General features: G+C 35.8%; 4 protein-coding genes across 5 annotated transcripts; all 4 read left to right on the forward strand.

Annotated features, from left to right (window-relative positions):
- On the forward strand, window positions 1-4,688 carry LOC120251743 (myosin IC heavy chain). Of its 2 annotated transcripts, none has more exons than XM_039260383.1 (5): window positions 1-190; window positions 265-514; window positions 1,550-1,868; window positions 4,184-4,242; window positions 4,486-4,688. In XM_039260383.1, exons 2-5 carry the CDS (start codon window positions 322-324, stop codon window positions 4,530-4,532), a joined length of 618 nt encoding a protein of 205 aa, XP_039116317.1. In that variant the 5' UTR covers window positions 1-190; window positions 265-321; the 3' UTR covers window positions 4,533-4,688. The 2 variants fall into 2 exon arrangements, with proteins under 2 accessions (XP_039116317.1, XP_039116318.1); XM_039260384.1 differs by having other exon boundaries at window positions 272-514.
- Window positions 4,689-6,559: 1,871 nt separating this feature from the next.
- Window positions 6,560-7,676, forward strand: LOC120251741 (sphinganine C4-monooxygenase 2-like). The gene is made up of 2 exons (XM_039260381.1): window positions 6,560-6,862; window positions 6,994-7,676. Exons 1-2 carry the CDS (start codon window positions 6,638-6,640, stop codon window positions 7,552-7,554), a joined length of 786 nt encoding a protein of 261 aa, XP_039116315.1. The 5' UTR covers window positions 6,560-6,637; the 3' UTR covers window positions 7,555-7,676.
- A 7,078-nt stretch (window positions 7,677-14,754) lies between these two features.
- On the forward strand, window positions 14,755-15,826 carry LOC120251762 (sphinganine C4-monooxygenase 2-like). The gene is made up of 2 exons (XM_039260406.1): window positions 14,755-15,044; window positions 15,176-15,826. The coding sequence occupies exons 1-2, from the start codon at window positions 14,820-14,822 to the stop codon at window positions 15,734-15,736; spliced, it is 786 nt and encodes a 261-aa protein (XP_039116340.1). The 5' UTR covers window positions 14,755-14,819; the 3' UTR covers window positions 15,737-15,826.
- Window positions 15,827-18,094: 2,268 nt separating this feature from the next.
- LOC120251751 (sphinganine C4-monooxygenase 2-like) lies at window positions 18,095-19,181 on the forward strand. The gene is made up of 2 exons (XM_039260394.1): window positions 18,095-18,395; window positions 18,519-19,181. The coding sequence occupies exons 1-2, from the start codon at window positions 18,171-18,173 to the stop codon at window positions 19,077-19,079; spliced, it is 786 nt and encodes a 261-aa protein (XP_039116328.1). The 5' UTR covers window positions 18,095-18,170; the 3' UTR covers window positions 19,080-19,181.
- The last annotated feature ends 484 nt before the right edge of the window (window positions 19,182-19,665 follow it).

Consider the following 19,665-nt stretch of genomic DNA (forward strand, 5'->3'; position numbering starts at 1 on the left):
TGTGGGGTTTTTTTTTTTTTTCTCTGTTATTTTTATGCTGAACTTGGAATCATGGCGCCAATCTTCTTGATTGAATGCTGATTTCACTAGGTTAGATTTCACTACTTGAAATCAGACTAGTGAAGAGAGGTCTAATAATTGCCGTTGGTTTGCTTCGAGATTGATGATTTTCTGGAGGATTTCTTTGAAGGTAATTAATTTTTCCGATTTTTTCGTTTCTTCTTTAATATTTTCCGAAAATGACGGATTAGGATGCCTGAAAAGGCTTCAGATCCATGAAGCAGGTTGTGTTTGTGCCCGGAGTGAGGGGTGCACTTGGTGATGGATGCTATGGTGGACGATGATGGGAGTGTTAGATCGGATAGATCAGATCAATCAAAGAATGAGAAGATCGTTATGGAGCCGTTCATGGGGATGAAGGTGCGGGGAAGGGCATCGCTTCACCGGGACTGCGAGGGAGATTATTTGGATGTGCCTTCTGATCCCCATCTAATGAAGATCCTATCAAAACAAGGTCTTCCTATAATTATTTATTTCTTTGTTTTTGATGTTTATGATTTTTTGGCAAGCATGATTTGTGTTTGAGTTTGGAACGCAAACTAGTGTTGTTATGTATATTAGTTTGATAATTATGCGCCTATAATTTAACATTTGCACATTTTGATTAGTTTATGGGGGTGCTGTGTATTATCTAATATGATGGACTATTCTCTTCTCAAGATTTGGTTGGCTCTTTTTAAGTTTTGATGTTTTCTCATGCAATTTTTGTTGGAAATGTTTGTGTGAGTATGTGGTCTAACCAGCTCTTGCATGACACTCAATGTAACGCACAGAAATTAGGTATTTAATTAGACTTGAAAGTTTGATGGTGTCAAATATTCAATCTGATATGAGCTCAGAGTTAATTAGACTGTTGCCACATTGCTGGCAAGTCTCAACTTTCTATTAAGGTATTTAAAATTTATATTGTAAATTGATTTGATGTCTTAGAGGTGTCATTTTCTTGGTCTTTGCCACAGTCTGTGTCCTTTTTCTCTCTACTTGAGACCTGCAGAAGAGCTTGCCTTGATCATGAGCTGGAAATTTAACTATCATGAACATAATTACTGAGAATCTTTTGAATGGTTCTCTTTTGGATCTGCCAAATCATTTGGTTAGACAGTTTGAAGATTTTAAGACATTAAGAAATTTGGAGAAACAAAATGTCTAGTAGTCATTCTACCCAGACTACAAATTTTGTGCTAGGTTTTGTATTGTGTTTGATTGAAGTGATCGCAAACATTGCACACTTCTCCAACTGGCACTCTCTAATTTATTTTGTTTTATAATTTGTGAAAATGTTTTTAAAGGTTATCAAGGAACTTGAACAAACTATCTTTGAAAGCCTGTTGATGATTCAGGTTCCCTGAGCTTTTGGAATACTCTGGCTGTCTTCAATGATTATAGTTCTTGGTAGTGTAAATTACTGACAAAGCAAGTTAATTTATGGTTATTTACAATTGAATAATTGGAATTTGTCACTTATGCCAAAACCACTGCATCTATGCAGGTGATGACAAGGTTCTGTTTGCGGACAGGGTTCTAAAGTTTACTGGATCAGGAAAGATGAAGCAGCGTATCTTGTTAATTACGGACTTTGCCATTTACATTATTGACCCAGATTCTGATTTGTTAAAACGACGCATTGCACTTGCAGCTGTCGATAAGTTATGCTTGAGCAAGTTGAGTGATAATTTTTTTGCAATCATTGTTCCAAGCGAGTATGATTGCCTAATGGCCAGCACTCGGAAGACAGAAATTGTTAGTGTGCTAGTTGATGCTACCAGAAGCACATCTGAATATGAACTTGAGGTGGATTTCTCAAACAGGTAAAACTGCTTTCAGTAATTTGTTTTGTCTCTTCCTACGTGGTCGTTAAAAAGCACTAGGTAATCTCACTGGTGTGTCTTCACAACCTTTTGGTTATTGTATGGCACTTCAACATAGGCAAGTGTAGATCACCATATGGTGTGGTGCAATTGTGATTCATTATTGGCTTTACATACAATTCCTAATTATCTATAATATGATTAGTCATCTATTACAATGATTGGGCAATCGTTATACATTTATATATGGCTCTCATCTCTTGTTTCTACTTCATCTGATTTGCCCTATTCATCAACATCAGCACACGTACGACATGTTTTTAACTGGTCATATGCTATTTTATTTTATTTTTCAAACTAACAATCATATGTGGTTCTGTCAGTTTAGTGCATATTATTCAGGTCTGTCACTTTGAAACTAGTTTTGCAAGTGGGAAGTCAAACATTCCAGGCATATCAGTTCCCAGAAAAAATAATTGATATATAAATGATTGCCACTTGGGCCATTTTCAAGCTATTGCAGTTGGGCTCTTGTTTAGAAACTCATAAGAATTTTTTTTGCATCTTCAAATTTATGCCTTGGTGAACCTGATTTTAACAACAAACATATAAAACATGCAAGATGTCACATTTCAACCACAAGAGCTATATTCAAATCTTTATATCTTAGTTTTTTGTGGTGTAGCAATCATCTAAGTACTACTAGCTTCTTCAATTAAATTAGTTAACATTGATGTCATATTTTCCTTAGTGTCCTCAAAGGTTTGTTTGTTTGTATGTTTTTGTTTTTTGTTTTTTTTTTTAAATTTGGAAAAATTCCTTGCTTTTCTAATTGTTGCAATATCTAATAGTCTGCAAATTCAATCCAACAGTAGTTAGAAGAATACTTTTACGGTTTATGGTTTAGATTGCATTTTGTAGCCATTTGTTCGGGACTTCTGCTAGAAGTTTACAAAACAGTGATAATTTTTGGTGGTGCTAGCTAAGTTGTCTTTTCTACAAAAGAGTGGCTCTTGTCTGTGGTACATGAACTTGTCAAATGCATTATATTGGAGCCATTTGTTTTTTTACTCATACGGCGGTAGTTAGGCTGAATTGCATAAATCTAGTGGCACTAGGATTTTATAAAGTTCAATAGGGTCTTTACTTGGGAATTTTCTTGTTTAATAAATTTTTATTCTTTGGGATGTGTTATATTTTGAGTCATATTGCAGTAGGTAGGCTGAAATATTCAAATCTGCTGGCACTGAGATTTTTCTGGGAGTGGTAGGGTTTTTACTTTGAAATTTATTATTTTAGGTATTTTTATTCTATGAAATATGCTGATTACATGAAAGTTTTCGTCAACCTTTGGTTACATCATATGTAATTTTTTGTTGACTCTGGAATGAAAGCAATAGCTAGTAGTATATTTTGTTCCATGAGGCTTCATTTGAATCTAGGAGTCTGATTATATTACCTCTTGGGTGCTCTACTGTGCCATGTGCCATCGCGTTGGCAGAAACCAGTCTCTTAATCAATTTTTTTTTTTTTTTACTGGAATTGTCAGAGCATGCAGTTGGCATTGCTTTGTTAATTTAGTGGTTTCTTGGTTTCTTGCTATGCAGCCTCATTATAGCAAGATTGTGGTTGGGGATGGGCTCGGAATGGGAAGTAATTGACAAAATAAAAGTTAAAAATAATAAAAGTAGCGCTTTGATTTTTCTTTTAGGTCATGTGTACATGCTTCAGCTTTTGTGTTGGTGGTTGGAATAATTTAATTCTGGTGCATTTATATTGTTAGCATTTTGGCTTGCCATCTTTTTAAGGACATGTAACTATTTAAGGCCATGACACATCAATTCATTGATATTTGCCCTGGTGGTTGGGCGTCTAGGATAATGTACTGTTGATGCATTTATATTGTTTATTTGTTGACACTGTTCTTTTATTGTCATGCTTGTACACATATTAAGTCCTGCCACATGCTTTGTTTTCTTCACCAAGTAAATCTAGGTGGAGTAAGACAAGGGCACATAAATCACACTCTTTAAGTACTATAGAGCCTGGAGGATAAGTCACATAAAGGTTTTTTTTTTTTTTCTGTTAATCAAATACATTCTAGTGCTGATACTGACTTTTGGCAGTCATTGACCTGCAAATTAAGGTTAATTATTCTTACAAATAATGGAGTGGTTAAAGTATGAAATTGGTACACTTCAAACAAGATTTGTTGGATTTGACATGAATTTTTTTTTAAAAAAAGAAATTGATATTCCAGGTCTTATTTTCTACAAAGAACACTTCCATTGATGTCTATTGTGAGAATTTTGCAGGTTTGAATACCATGCTGCTGCTGATTCAGTGAAAGAAGTTGAATTTGTCGAAGTTGAAGGTAGGTGATTCATAATGCTAGGATCATCTTTGGTAGTAGATACGATACTAATATAGACATAAATGTTCATAAATAAACTTCTACTAGGTGTCAGTATCGCATCAGATAATTCAATACCTTGATTGTGCACAACCGTTTTGATACTTTCACAGACTATTCTCCTGCAGCAAGATATTACTTGCTGTTTCTTGCCGACATTTTTACTCTTGTATTCATAGACTGTATTATTCATTCTATATGCAGGAGGAATCAGAACAAGAATTTCAAAGAAGGAAAGTCCTCAAGATTGACTGCCATTTGACAACCAGACATGAACCATCTGGCGATTTTCTCTGATTGTTAATCAACATATGGTACCGCCCATTCCTTTGTTTATATTATATATCATTTGAAATGATTCTTTTGAAACCTCATCAGTTAACATATTTTGTAATACCACCTTTTGCATGCACATCCTTTTTTTATAATTTATTCTTTTTTTTTGCATGTTTTATGTTTGGCCTAACCGTGTTTCTGATGATTAGTTAAAAATTCAAGCTGCATATGCATGGACTACATGCCAACTTAATTTAAGTAAAGAGAAGAAAAAACAAAAAAAACAAAAAAGGTTTAACCTTTTAAGGATGACACTATTGGAAAAAGAATCTCGGTCTTTGTTTGCTATTCTTTCTGTTCTGAATTAATTATTGTTTTAGCCTTTTGTACAATAATTAAGACAATAATAAATTTTTTTGGGATATGTATAATTCAATCAAAATTAAGTTAAATGACTAAATTACTCATTTTTTGGAACTATAATTATAATTGAATATTATTTTTTTTATTAATTTTTTCACCAATTGTATTGTTGGTTTTTTTTTAAATTTTTTTTAAAATACTTTAATTAAAATTACTTATTAAATATGGGTAAAAGTTTTGGAAAAAATTTATTTTGATAACATAAAACGATAATTACTTTGAAATTTTGTTTTAAAAAATAACATTTAATTCGGAATGGAGGGATATAAATAGTAGCAATCAATATGTGAAAGCCATCTAAATGCATGTCGGCCATAAAACAGTGCGTTGTGTTAATTTTGATGAGATGGGTGGCTGTTGTGAGCCAGACCATTTGACTTGGTCTGACCTAATCAAGTATAGTCGGTCAACCCGGGCAACCATATCATCATATTATTATTGCTTATTTGTGACATTTTCCACACTGTCACTATTTTAAAGTGGGTGTTAGCTTGGGAATTTAATGTTCTGAACTTGTCTGAAAGTCATTCTTTGTCTAGTTCTAAAATTTCAGCTAAATGTCACTTTTATGTGATTTATTTTAGATATTATGAATTATTTGTACCACTAAATCATATAAAATATTATTTTTTTGGTGAAGTGTTTCAAGTTTTCAACTTATGGCTCCAATGAGACTCACATGAAAAAGGAAAAAATTATTAAAAAATAGTGATTTCTCACCGACTAATAAGTTTCGCCAACCTAAGGGTTTAGTATATTATTTTAAAAGCTAACTAATCTTTTTAAAATAATGGAGTAAACCACTAAATCATGGCAATGAATTCCTTCATTTCAATCAAGTTTACATATATGATCACATTATACAATTTGTTTAAGCAGGGAATTCTAGTATAAGTTTTAAAAACAAGCATTATTAAATAACTCCTGAATCATGCACAAGAATTTTACCTACCTACAAATCAAGTTTTATAATATGACTTCAAAATATAATTAAATTAAATCCGACATCTTAATTAAATCAATTTAAAAAATAAAAATATTAAAAAAAAAAAAAACAAATACAACATTGCTGCACGTCTATCTATGTACGGATCATATTTTTGATATAATTTTCAAAAAATATATATAAATAATTTAAGTAGGAAATATTTTTTCCCTTTTCAAAAAAAAAATTAATTTTTAAAAAATCATATTTTCATCCTATGCACGTTATATAAGAGACTTATTTTTAATGCTGTTAATTAATTAAACCAACTAATTTTGGCAAAAATATTCTTTTTAAAATCAATTGAAAAAGAATTAAAAAAAAATGGATTTCCAACATTTCCCGGTATTAGGTATACGTATCCGCCTACAAATCTAATTGCCCTCTCATTCATTGACTTTATCAGACTTGCAAACATCTGACAATTTCCCAAAAAATTAATGCGCAAAAACTATGAAAAAGTCCACGTAGAGCCTCATTTATTTCAACTGCCACCTTGCTCTCTTCTTTCACATGACACGGCTTCCATTAATGATTAATTTGTGCATTTATATAAACCTCACCACCTTCTTCTCAATCATGCAAAGTGAAAACCATATACACACACACACACTACTCCATAGAATCCCACATCATCTTTCTCTAGCTATCTCTCTCTATCTCTCTTTCACAATGGATGAGTTCTTTAGTTCAGATGAATTCATGGTGATGATTGTCCCACTCATAGTTTACTGGGTTTATTCAGGCTTGTATGAGATGCTTGGCTCTTTAGACAACTATAGACTCCATTCCAGAAGAGATGAAGATACCAAGAACTTAGTTTCCAAGCTTGATGTCTTCAAAGGAGTTCTTTTCCAACAAAGTCTTCAAGCTGCCACTACATTCCTCATCTTCAAGGTACACATATATCCATATATATATATATATACCTCCATATATATATATACATACATATATATATATCTTTAAATATTAATCTTATATATAATTAATATTCATCATCATCTTCTTCTTCTTATTCTGATCAGTTAACACATGATCCCAATCAATCTAAAACAACCAGCACAAGTACTACATCATCTTTTCCGACACTGGCTCGGCAAATCTTCGTCGCAATGTTCGTATTGGATGCATGGCAATACATGGTTCACCGGTGCATGCATTCAAACAAGTTCTTGTACAGAAACTTCCACTCATGGCATCACAGGGTTGTTGCACCCTATGCTTTTGCAGCTCAGTACAACCACCCTTTGGATGGATTTTTCACAGAGGCTTTAAGTGGAGCTATGGCCTTCTTCATCTCAGGGATGTCAGCAAGGACATCAATCTTCTTCTTCTCATTTACAACCATTAAAGGGATTGATGATCACTGTGGTCTTGTTTTGCCATGGAATCCATTTCAGTTGTTGTTCAGTAACAACACTGCTTATCATGATGTGCATCACCAGCTTTCTGGAAGCAAGTGTAACTTCTCACAACCTTTCTTTGTTGTGTGGGATAAGGTTTTTGGGACTTATGCTCCTTATAGTATTAAAAAGAGAGAAGGTGGTGGATATGAAGCAAGGGTCTTAAAGAGTTGTGATAATTAGTACTGGTGTAGGTGAAACCGTAAAAGTTGTTTAGCTTTAACAGTGAGGTAAGATAAAGGAACAAACGGGCTTGTCAAGTTGTACTTACAAAGTCAGACATTGTGTCGAGACATCTTCATGTACTTTTTAACTATAAGAGATAATTATATCAAAAGCACTCCAGTTACATTTGGAACATAATTGGTGCAACAATATATATATATATATATATATATATATATATATATATATATATGCTTAGGCACAAAAGCAAAAGAAATTAAAGCCTAATTTTATTATCATTATTAAAAAAATGATAATATCTGTATAATAGCGGAGTCTAAATATTATTTCTTTTTGAAAAAAAGTGGATAAACCACATTCATTAAAAAAAGATAGCCAACAAACAAAACTCTAGAGAGGAGCGCCAACAGTCTACCCACCAGGAGTGGGAGAAGAGAAGAACAACAAAAACAACAAGGGAGAAAAACACAGACCACTAGGAGGACAGACCCCTCCTAGGAAAACAGGAACATCAAAGAGCTATCCCTCGCACTGAGGAGGAACCGGATCGGACTGAGCCCCCTGCTCTAAGTCACGAGAGGAGAGGAAATCAAGGCTTCTCCTGAGTTTGCTGCTTGGCTCCTCCAGTTTAGCTTTCTTCGAAATAAAACCCGCTTCCTCATTCCATCTGGATGAGGGCTTTTTCCTGCGCTCACTCCTTCTTGTGCCCTGATTAGGGTCCTCGGTCTGACCATTGAGCAGCAATCTACGAACTTTCTCCTCAAAGTCAGTCTCAGAGTCATCAGAATGTCTACTATCGGAGCTATAGATCTCCTGTTCAGATTCTTTGTCCCCATGGATTTCCGTGCCTTGTAGGTTATCATCATGATGATCACCCCCCCGTGGCTCATTATGCTCGAGTGGGTCGGACCTAGATTTAATAGCTGAGGCAACAGTGACATCAGTTGAGAACATAGTTGGAACAAGGGTCCAAAAACCGTGAAGAAAAGCCCACTTAAAAATTTGGTGGAGGATTAAAAAGCATCCGGTGGTTTTTGATGGATCACAATAGGAGCTTTCCTTCCCATCAATAATTTTGCTCCCTTCTTCATTTAAACAATCCTTGTTAATCGGCCCAGCAAGCTCAGGCCCACTAGCCCTATCTAAGCCATTCAGTTCAATCTCCCCCATACTAATTAAATCCTCACTCGGGCCAGGGCTCACAGGAGAGGGCCCAAAAACAGGAATGAGCTTCTCACTATGTGGCCCACCCAACTTAAGAGAAGCAGCTGCCTTGAGATCAGCACTCCTCCCTTCATCAGAGCTCGCCACCTGCACGCTAGTAACCCCCCGAGAGTCACCATCATGCGACCTCGTACCCAAGCTGCAGTCTCTGACTCTTGGAGCGAGAGTAGCCCTGACCAATCCCCACTCGACAGCAGGGGGAATGTATGACGAAGCACATGCATCCCCATGCACCTTCTTTGATCCCTCGGTCCGACCCAAATCTCTCAGCTCAGCATCCACCGGAGAAGGACCGATGGACCGAGCGAGATCAACGTCATTGTGATTCACACGGCGATCGCCAGAATCCCGGTCACCCCCCACCGGAGAGGACGGAGATACTAACGGGACCCCGGGAGAAGCTCTCACCGGTCGGGCCTCTACAACAATATTCAAAGAAGAGGTAGGAGTCGGTAGGTTGTGATCACTATTCACCGGTCCGGTGAGAGCTTGGACCCCGGGAGCATCGCTCACCGGCCGGGTCTCTATCGCTTGACTCCTTGGCCTCCAAAGACGTTCACGTTGCTCCTTTCCCATCTCTGAATGCTGGGAACCCTTCACCTCCTTTCCTTTAGCTTCCTTCGATATTTCATGAGTGAATTTAGGTTGACGAGATGCCTCCACCACTCGTTCACACTCCAGCTCCGTTGAGGAGTAGCAGAACTTCTCCAGCTCCCGTCTAAACTCCGGAAAAGGCAGCTTATTATCAGTTATCAGAACCATGAACCTCCTCATGCCAAAGCTTAGGGAGATCTCAAAAGGCAAAGACACCCTCTGATGACATCGAACGAGAACCGAGAGGAACGACTTATGAGGTTTGCTCGGTTGGGGGATCGCCACCAATTCTCCGATCGGCTTTAGTAGCTCCACCAATACTGGCCAAGTCCACGCATGGAGGGGAAGGTTCCAGATGAGAAGAACCTGGCCCCTACCGGATGCTGAGCCAATCGAGCCAACCTCCGCTGTCCACGGTGAGATGGAGATGACGCACGGGCCCAATCTCGATGGCAGGCTGAGCTCCGCAACCTTACTGACCTTGATCGCTTCATCTTCGCTGCAAAGTGTTGCGAGAAAAGAGTTCCCCCGGAACTCGTATACCGCCTCGACCCTCGGTGTATTCAAGGCGCCCGGAAGGAATTCCAGCAAGATTTCCTCACTAGTCTGTCCGGAGATGACGTCAAGGACGATGATCTTCGCCAGGTCCTTCCTCAATCTCGCTGTCTCCTGCGTAAGCGAGAGCGAGATACCGACCTTCTGAGGATGAAGACGGTCAATCGTTGCTCGGTCTGAGACCACCTGGGGCGCCATCGAGCGAGCCCCCCAGTCGGAGCCCTTCGCCGTCTGGGCGGTGACGGCAGCTCCACCCGACATCCAGAGGCCATATGCCCCACTCCCCCACATCGCTTACAAGTTAGCAAGTGTCGGCATTCCGAAGTCCGGTGAGTGGAGCGAAGACAGTGGCCACAGGTAGGCGGCGACCGCTGTCGCTTGGTACCCGTCAACGAGGAGCCCTCCACCTTCGGAGAGTTAGCTGAATCCAATGGCGGGCTCTGTCTGTTTCTCCGGTTGGCTACCATCACCCACCCGCCACCTTGCCCACCTTCCTCCGTCGAAGCCTTAGGATGCTCAGACCCCGTTGAATCTCCTTCCTTAGGAGGACTGGCCACTCTAGCGAAAGAAATACCTGGCCTTACGAAACAGTTGCGTTAAAAGCGTCGACCTCCACCCTCCCTAGGAAGCCCCCCCACTTGCCGAGAGCGAGAGAACACATTTCTCCGACCCGAATCACCTCCTCCGCCGCGTCCTCCGCCATGCGCTCCAGTCCCGCCGCCCAGGAGGTCGTCATGAAGTCCCATCCGTCCTCAAGTTTCTTTGTTTATCTATTTTAATTGTCATTGCATCTCCGTCTAAATATTATTTCTCTCCAACAAATTATTTAGAATTTAATCAGAGTAAAGGTTTTTTGAAATAAAATTTTTATTCAAAGAATTATTGTGTAGTTAAAAATGAAGAGACAAGATATTTTTATTAATCTTTTGCAAAGCAGTACAAGTTTCTAGAAGCTTGGATTTTTTTCGTCCCATAAATATTGCTGATTTGTATTTTTAAAAAATTATATTATTAATATCATATTTATTTGCACTTGAGTATTTCATTATATTTAATTTGTTTCATACACGGTCCACCATTATTAATATAAAAGAATATAGTGATGGGTTCATCTAAGACCTCAGCCATGTAAAGTGTGGGCTAGTTGCTTGGCTATATGCTTGTAAATCATGGGAACTAAAGGGTGGGGGCATTTTAAATCTTTAATATTTTAACAATGCTTTCTTTTGTAAATGTTGGTGGAAGCTATCTTTGGGATGGGTATTGGTCTTAAGTCATTTCTTTTAACAAATACTTAAGGAGGCATTTAGAATTTCACCATGCATCTCCTTGTAGAAAGTCTTTCTTCTAGCATGGATTTTTAACTGTGACTATCTACTTTTCAACTAGGTACCACTTTTGCTATTTAGGATGGTGAATCCACCTTGTTCTTGCATGACGGTTGGTTAGAGGGTTTTGTGTCTAAAGACATTTGGATGACAACACCATGTTCATGGACCTTAGTGCACAAGCTACCAGAGTACAAAATACCTGAAATATATAGCTTACCGGAGCAATCAATGTCCTAAGAAAACAATCAACATATCAAAGAACATATGTGTCAGATTGACACCAAGCACAAACATCCATAAGAGCAAATAAGAACCATTAGAAAAACCAATAGATGAACGCAAAAGAAATAAGAATCAACAACTAACACAAAGATTTACGTGGAAAACCATTTGAGGAAAAACCATTGGCGGTAATGAGGCTATCAATTCACTATAGAGAAACAACATAAAATGGGAGTCAACAACAACGGAGAGGCTCCAACTCACCAATCTCTCTCACAAAAAGATGGATTTGAAACACTCAATTCTCCAAACTTTTCTCTCAATCCCTAGCTCTCTTAAGAAACCCAAAAGACCATTTACCATATGGGGATTGAAAGATGAGTTTAAAAAGACATTTTTTTTAAAGCCCCCAAAAGTTGCTAAATATTACAAATAGCCCATTTTCCATTCTACTACACATATAGAAAAGAAAAGAAAGTGAAAGAGGAGCCGAACATCACATTTTCAATTGGCTTACTTGGGAAATAAAATTCTGTTCGACATGTTCCAGAATTAAAGAAGAATCTGATTTCTTTGGGTACTTTGCATAGAAACTGTTTTGGCTATAAAACCGAAAAGGATTGCATTGTGGTGAGTAAGAATGGTTTGATAGTGATGAAAGGAGAAAGGAGTGCTAGGAATATCTACACGCTAATTGGAAATACAGTTGTAGGTGGAGTTGTTGTTGCAGTTACAAAATCAGATCAAAACAATCACTACAGGGAAGTTCAAGCATTGCTTGGACTTGATCAATGTCTCTAATGCTAAAGAGACATGGCACTCAATCTATCAAACTGATGCTCCCACAATATGACAGATGTTGTCACGCCACTCCACTCCGTTCCCACATCTGGTAGTTTACTTGTGTATATGAGCCATACACAACAAATTCTAACTGGACAATTCCGTAAAACAATGTTGCAATAGAATCTCAACATTAACATGCATGTATACTCTGTCATTCAACTGAAGAATCAAATAACGACCTGCTCCTCATTTGTCGTTTGCTTCTTGAATTTGGGACCATTATAGACACATTTTTAACCTTCCCCGCCATCCAACATCTTTGATCCTCCTTGAGACGCAACTGCAAGTTTAATTTATATGATCTAGAAAATCTTTTTATTAGATCCATTTGTTAGAATATTTGGTTACAGCATAACAACCACATCTTCTTTGCCAACGATCACATGGTCTATTGGTATACGGGTCGCCGATAGAGCTCTTCATCGAGTGGTGAGAGTTCGACTCTCGGCTGAGAGCACATTTCTGGGTGATGTGAGCGGTGGTTGTGTGCGGGTGGTCCCATCGCCATGTGTGCACGGGTCGCGCCCCCACTTGCTCCACCGAGACTTGTGCACGCCCCTGACGATTCAGCAGGGCCTTCGGGCTGTCTGTTACTCTTGTCAAAAACCACATCTTCAATTACACTGCTTCGCCCTTACATTTTATAATTGTTAAGATCAACCGCATGCTTCTTACTTGGATTCTTGCAAGTCTAGAGGTATTAAATAGAAAAAGAAAACAACAACATCATCATATTGAAAGAATCGATTCCAACTATCAAACAAAGCCTCAGCTTCATGGGTTTCTTAGCTCCTAATATTAACGGTCCATCCTCCCGTTGGTTGTGGTTAAAGTGCTAATTTTGAGCTGCGAAGTGATGTGGATTTGGTTTGATCAATTCGGACCAATGTTATTGTACCTTTTTTTTTTCTATCTCTTTTTTTATTGTCTTGTGTCCCTTTCCATTTTTGGTGGACTTATAGTTCTCTTCGTTTTTATCTATTTTTTATTTTAACTTTGTAATTATTGCTTTTCTTCAATAAATTGTAATGTATATATATATATATATATATATATATTAGTTAGTAGCAATGCCTCTAAGGGTGATATTTCTCTCACCATCATTAGTGAGAACAATATTTTGTCCATGTTTCCTTCCCATGCTTCTTTTTCTTTGCACTTTTCCATGGCCAGAAGCTTTGTAATTAATGTTTGTGTTCAACAAATTTTTTTTTTCTGAAAAAAATTGATAAACACATATATTAAAAGTGTTCGATAATTTTCAACAATCTTGTGTTTGTTTTGTATTGTTTTATTTATCTAATAAGTTATCCATTTATATATATATACGATAATCTCTTTTGCAGTAGTAATCAGACAAGATAATACACAAAAACCACTCAACAGAATTTCATTGAATATAGATTATAGGACAAAACATTGAGAATAATACTTCCTTGACTTTAATCGAAATCCTAAAAATATAAATATAAATTTGAAAACAATAGTTAACAAATTCCAATTTCTTAAATTGAACAGATAAAATTTTTAATTGTTTATTAAATGGATGGTTGAAAATTTTTAGTAACATTATTGATCATGGTTTGAAATTCATGTGAAAAGTTTCAAAAGAATTTAAACATGTTGGAGAATTGAACTTTCTTACTTGGTTTATTAATAAAAAGATATGACATAGTGATATTTTTTTTAATAATTAGAGCGTGTTAACAAGAAAAAGTAATAAAACATTTCTTCGAATTGAACTTTTTTATTTGGTTTATTAATAAAAAGATATGACATAGTGATATTTTTTTTTAATAATTAGAGCGTGTCAACAAGAAAAAGTAATAAAACATTTCTTGTTTGAAAAGTATTTTAAATGTTTAATCCTAAGAATTCAAATAAAATCACAAATTATTGGAGCTTTTAATTTATGGAACTTCAAAGTTATAATTATTTTAGTAAAATTATGAGGGTCTTTTGTTTTTATTTAATTTAATAACCGCTACTATCCCAATCACTTTTACTAATTAAATTTTTTTTTTAAATGTATTGATAAATCATATTAAAGTTCTTTAGAAGTATAGAATTATAGCATATTATAAATTTGGTTCATAAAGAAAAACAAACTAATTTATTGAATTAAAATATAATTGAAGGATTAAAATATAACTTTGGTCCAACAATATTTCCCGGCATACGTATAAACCCACAAATCTAATTGCCCTCTCATTCATTGACTTTATCAGACTTGCAAACATCTGACAATTTCCCAAAAAATTAATGCGCAAAAACTATGAAAAAGTCCACGTAGAGCCTCATTTATTTCAACTGCCACCTTGCTCTCTTCTTTCACATGACATGGCTTCCATTAATGATTAATTTGTGCATTTATATAAACCTCACCACCTTCTTCTCAATCATGCAAAGTGAAAACCATACACACACACACTACTCCATAGAATCCCACATCATCTTTCTCTAGCTATCTCTCTCTATCTCTCTTTCACAATGGATGAGTTCTTTAGTTCAGATGAATTCATGGTGATGATTGTCCCACTCATAGTTTACTGGGTTTATTCAGGCTTGTATGAGATGCTTGGTTCTTTAGACAACTATAGACTCCATTCCAGAAGAGATGAAGATACCAAGAACTTAGTTTCCAAGCTTGATGTCTTCAAAGGAGTTCTTTTCCAACAAAGTCTTCAAGCTGCCACTACATTCCTCATCTTCAAGGTACACATATATCCATATATATATATATACCCCCATATATATATATATACATACATATATATATCTTTAAATATTAATCTAATATATATAATTAATATTCATCATCATCTTCTTCTTCTTATTCTGATCAGTTAACACATGATCCCAATCAATCTAAAACAACCAGCACAAGTACTACATCATCTTTTCCGACACTGGCTCGGCAAATCTTCGTCGCAATGTTCGTATTGGATGCATGGCAATACATGGTTCACCGGTGCATGCATTCAAACAAGTTCTTGTACAGAAACTTCCACTCATGGCATCACAGGGTTGTTGCACCCTATGCTTTTGCAGCTCAGTACAACCACCCTTTGGATGGATTTCTCACAGAGGCTTTAAGTGGAGCTATGGCCTTCTTCATCTCAGGGATGTCAGCAAGGACATCAATCTTCTTCTTCTCATTTACAACCATTAAAGGGATTGATGATCACTGTGGTCTTGTTTTGCCATGGAATCCTTTTCAGTTGTTGTTCAGTAACAACACTGCTTATCATGATGTGCATCACCAGCTTTCTGGAAGCAAGTGTAACTTCTCACAACCTTTCTTTGTTGTGTGGGATAAGGTTTTTGGGACTTATGCTCCTTATAGTATTAAAAAGAGAGAAGGTGGTGGATATGAAGCAAGGGCCTTAAAGAGTTGTGATAATTAGTACTGGTGTAGGTGAAACCGTGAAAGTTGTTAGCTTTAACAGTGTGGAAAGATAAAGGAGCAAACAGGCTTGTCAAGTTGTACTTACAAAGTCAGACATTGTGTAACTTATATATGGATCGAAGACATCTTCACGTTTTTTTTTTTTCTTTTAATTATAAGAGATAATTATACCAAAGCACTCTAGTTACATTTGGAACATATTGGTGACTATATAGGTATATATTCTTAGGCACAAAATCAAAAGAAAGGTTTTTCTATTAAAAAAATTGACAATATCTGTATAGAGACCATCAATTCACTATAGAGACGAAGCAATACAAAATGGGAGCTAACAACAATGGATAGGCTCCAACTCCCAATTCTCCAAACTTTTCTCTCAATCCCTAGCTCTCTTAAGAAACCCAAAAGACCAGCCAATCTCTACCATCTGGGGATTGAAAGATGAGCTTAAATAGACATTGGTCTGAAAGCCCCAAAATAGCTAAATATTACAAATGGCCAATTTTCTATTCAACTACACATATAGAAAAGAAAAGAAAGTGAAAGAGGAGCCAAACATCACATTTTCAATTGACTTGCTTGGGAAAATAAAATTCTAACTAGACAATTTTGTAAAACAATGTTGCAATAGAATCTCAACAGTAATATGCATGTATACTCTGTCATTTAACAGAAGAATCAATCAACGACATGCTCCTCATTTGCCTTTACTTCTTGAATTTCGGGCCATTATAGATACATTTTCAACCTCCCCGCCTTCTAGCGTCTTTGGTCCTCCTTGAGGCTCAACTGCAACTTTAATCTATATGATTTAGAAAATCTTTTTATTAGCATAACAATCACATCTTCAATTGCACTGCTTTGTCCTTACATTTTATAATTGTTAAAATCAATCGCATGCTTTTTACTTGGATTCTTGCAACTCTGGAAGTATTAAATAGAAAAAGAAAACAACAACAACAACAACAACAACAACAACATATTGAAAGAATCGATTCCAACTATCAAACGAAGCCTCAGTTTCATGGGTTTCTTAGCTCCTAACATTAACGGTCCATCCTCCTGTTGGTTGTGGTTAAAGTGCTAATTTTAAGCTGCGAAGTGATGTGGATTTGGTTTGATCAATTCGGACCAAAGTTATTGTACCCTTTCTTTTTCCGTCACCTTTTTTATTGTCTTCTGGCCTTTTCCATTTTTGGTGGACTTATAGTTCTCTTTGTTTTTATCTATTTTTTATTTTAGCTTTGTAACTATTGCTTTTCTTCAGTAAATTGTAGTTTATATATATATATATATATATATATATATATATATATATATATATATATACACACAAAAATCTCTTTTGTAGTAGTAATTAGACAAGATAATACACAAAAAACTGCTCAATAGAATTTCATTGAATATAGATTATAGGACAACATTGGGAATAATACTTCCTTGATTTCAATTGAAATCTTAAAAATAAATAAAAAAATACTCGAAAACAATAGTTAACAAACTCCAATTTACTAAATTGAACAGATAAAATTTTTAATTGCTTATTAAATGGATGGTCAAAAATTTTTAGTGACATTATTGACCACGGTTTAAAATTCATGTGAAAAGTTTCAAAGAATTTAAACATGTTGAGAATTGAACTTTCTTGTTTAGTTGGTTTATTAATAAAAACACCTGACATAGTGATATTTTCTTAATAATTTGAGCGTGTCAACAAGAAAAATTAATAAAATATTTTTTGTTTGAAAAGTATTTTAAATGTTTAATCCTAAGAATTCAAATGATCATCACAAATTATTGGAGCTTCTATGAAACTTCAAAGGTATAATTATTTTTTTAAAATTATAAAGGTCTTTTGTTTTCATTTAATTTAATAACCACTACTATTCCAATCACTTTTACTAATTTTTTTTTAAATGTATTGACAAATCATATTAAAGTTATTTAGAAGGATAACATTAAAGTATGTTATACTTTTGGTTCCTAAAGAAAAATTAAACTAACTTATTGAATTAAAATATAATTAAAGGATTAAAATATAATTTTGGTCCTTTTTAAGTCAATTGAAAAAGAATTAAAAAAATGGATTAATTTCCAACATTTCCCGGCATACGTATAAACCCACAAATCTAATTGCCCTCTCATTCCTTGACTTTATCAGACTTGCAAACATCTGACAATTTCCCAAAAAATTAATGCGCAAAAACTATGGAAAAAGTCCACGTAGAGCCTCATTTATTTCAACTGCCACCTTGCTCTCTTCTTTCACATGACACGGCTTCCATTAATGATTAATTTGTGCATTTATATAAACCTCACCACCTTCTTCTCAATCATGCAAAGTGAAAACCATATACACACACACACACACACTACTCCATAGAATCCCACATCATCTTTCTCTAGCTATCTCTCTCTATCTCTCTTTCACAATGGATGAGTTCTTTAGTTCAGATGAATTCATGGTGATGATTGTCCCACTCATAGTTTACTGGGTTTATTCAGGCTTGTATGAGATGCTTGGCTCTTTAGACAACTATAGACTCCATTCCAGAAGAGATGAAGATACCAAGAACTTAGTTTCCAAGCTTGATGTCTTCAAAGGAGTTCTTTTCCAACAAAGTCTTCAAGCTGCCACTACATTCCTCATCTTCAAGGTACACATATATCCATATATATATATACCTCCATATATATATACATACATATATATATCTTTAAATATTAATCTTATATATAATTAATATTCATCATCATCTTCTTCTTCTTATTCTGATCAGTTAACACATGATCCCAATCAATCTAAAACAACCAGCACAAGTACTACATCATCTTTTCCGACACTGGCTCGGCAAATCTTCGTCGCAATGTTCGTATTGGATGCATGGCAATACATGGTTCACCGGTGCATGCATTCAAACAAGTTCTTGTACAGAAACTTCCACTCATGGCATCACAGGGTTGTTGCACCCTATGCTTTTGCAGCTCAGTACAACCACCCTTTGGATGGATTTCTCACAGAGGCTTTAAGTGGAGCTATGGCCTTCTTCATCTCAGGGATGTCAGCAAGGACATCAATCTTCTTCTTCTCATTTACAACCATTAAAGGGATTGATGATCACTGTGGTCTTGTTTTGCCATGGAATCCTTTTCAGTTGTTGTTCAGTAACAACACTGCTTATCATGATGTGCATCACCAGCTTTCTGGAAGCAAGTGTAACTTCTCACAACCTTTCTTTGTTGTGTGGGATAAGGTTTTTGGGACTTATGCTCCTTATAGTATTAAAAAGAGAGAAGGTGGTGGATATGAAGCAAGGGCCTTAAAGAGTTGTGATAATTAGTACTGGTGTAGGTGAAACCGTGAAAGTTGTTAGCTTTAACAGTGTGGAAAGATAAAGGAACAAACAGGCTTGTCAAGTTGTACTTACGAAGTCGGGCATTATGTAACCTACATATATATATAGAAACATCTTCATGTTTTTTTTTTCTTTTACTTTTAATTATAAGAGATAATTATATCAAAGCACTCCAGTTACATTTGGAACATAATTGCTGCAACAATATATATATATATATATCAAAAGCGCTCAAACAAGGCGCAAGATGCCTGTTTTAGACCATAAATAGCTCGATAAATTAAGATGACAAATATACCGAGAAAGATGAGAGAGACCAGGAGGGGATCATGTAAACATTCTCAGAAAGTTTGCCATGTAAAAAAATATTGGTCACATCTACCTGATGAAGTAGCCAGCAACGAGTGGTTGCAATAGTAAAAAAAAACGAACAGTTGCCAAATTGGGCACATGAGCAAATGTTTCCTCATAACCAATTAATGTCATACTCCTGAGTAAAATCATGAGCAACAAGACACAAGACGTGCCTTAATTATTACGCTTAATGCTTCCAGCAACTTGAGTCTACTTG

The sequence above is a fragment of the Dioscorea cayenensis genome, chromosome 20, assembly GCF_009730915.1.
Source record: "Dioscorea cayenensis subsp. rotundata cultivar TDr96_F1 chromosome 20, TDr96_F1_v2_PseudoChromosome.rev07_lg8_w22 25.fasta, whole genome shotgun sequence".
Taxonomy (NCBI): domain Eukaryota; kingdom Viridiplantae; phylum Streptophyta; class Magnoliopsida; order Dioscoreales; family Dioscoreaceae; genus Dioscorea; species Dioscorea cayenensis.

What these genes read in the sequence shown, in the direction of transcription:
- LOC120251743 (XM_039260383.1), top strand. Translation starts at nt 322, where the DNA reads ATGGATGCTATGGTGGACGATGATGGGAGTGTTAGATCGGATAGATCA. An exon ending in GAAGATCCTATCAAAACAAG is followed by an intron (nt 515 to 1,549) that starts GTCTTCCTATAA and finishes GCATCTATGCAG; the next exon opens with GTGATGACAAGGTTCTGTTT. An exon ending in GAGGTGGATTTCTCAAACAG is followed by an intron (nt 1,869 to 4,183) that starts GTAAAACTGCTT and finishes AGAATTTTGCAG; the next exon opens with GTTTGAATACCATGCTGCTG.
- LOC120251741 (XM_039260381.1), top strand. Translation starts at nt 6,638, where the DNA reads ATGGATGAGTTCTTTAGTTCAGATGAATTCATGGTGATGATTGTCCCA. An exon ending in CTACATTCCTCATCTTCAAG is followed by an intron (nt 6,863 to 6,993) that starts GTACACATATAT and finishes TATTCTGATCAG; the next exon opens with TTAACACATGATCCCAATCA.
- LOC120251762 (XM_039260406.1), top strand. Translation starts at nt 14,820, where the DNA reads ATGGATGAGTTCTTTAGTTCAGATGAATTCATGGTGATGATTGTCCCA. An exon ending in CTACATTCCTCATCTTCAAG is followed by an intron (nt 15,045 to 15,175) that starts GTACACATATAT and finishes TATTCTGATCAG; the next exon opens with TTAACACATGATCCCAATCA.
- LOC120251751 (XM_039260394.1), top strand. Translation starts at nt 18,171, where the DNA reads ATGGATGAGTTCTTTAGTTCAGATGAATTCATGGTGATGATTGTCCCA. An exon ending in CTACATTCCTCATCTTCAAG is followed by an intron (nt 18,396 to 18,518) that starts GTACACATATAT and finishes TATTCTGATCAG; the next exon opens with TTAACACATGATCCCAATCA.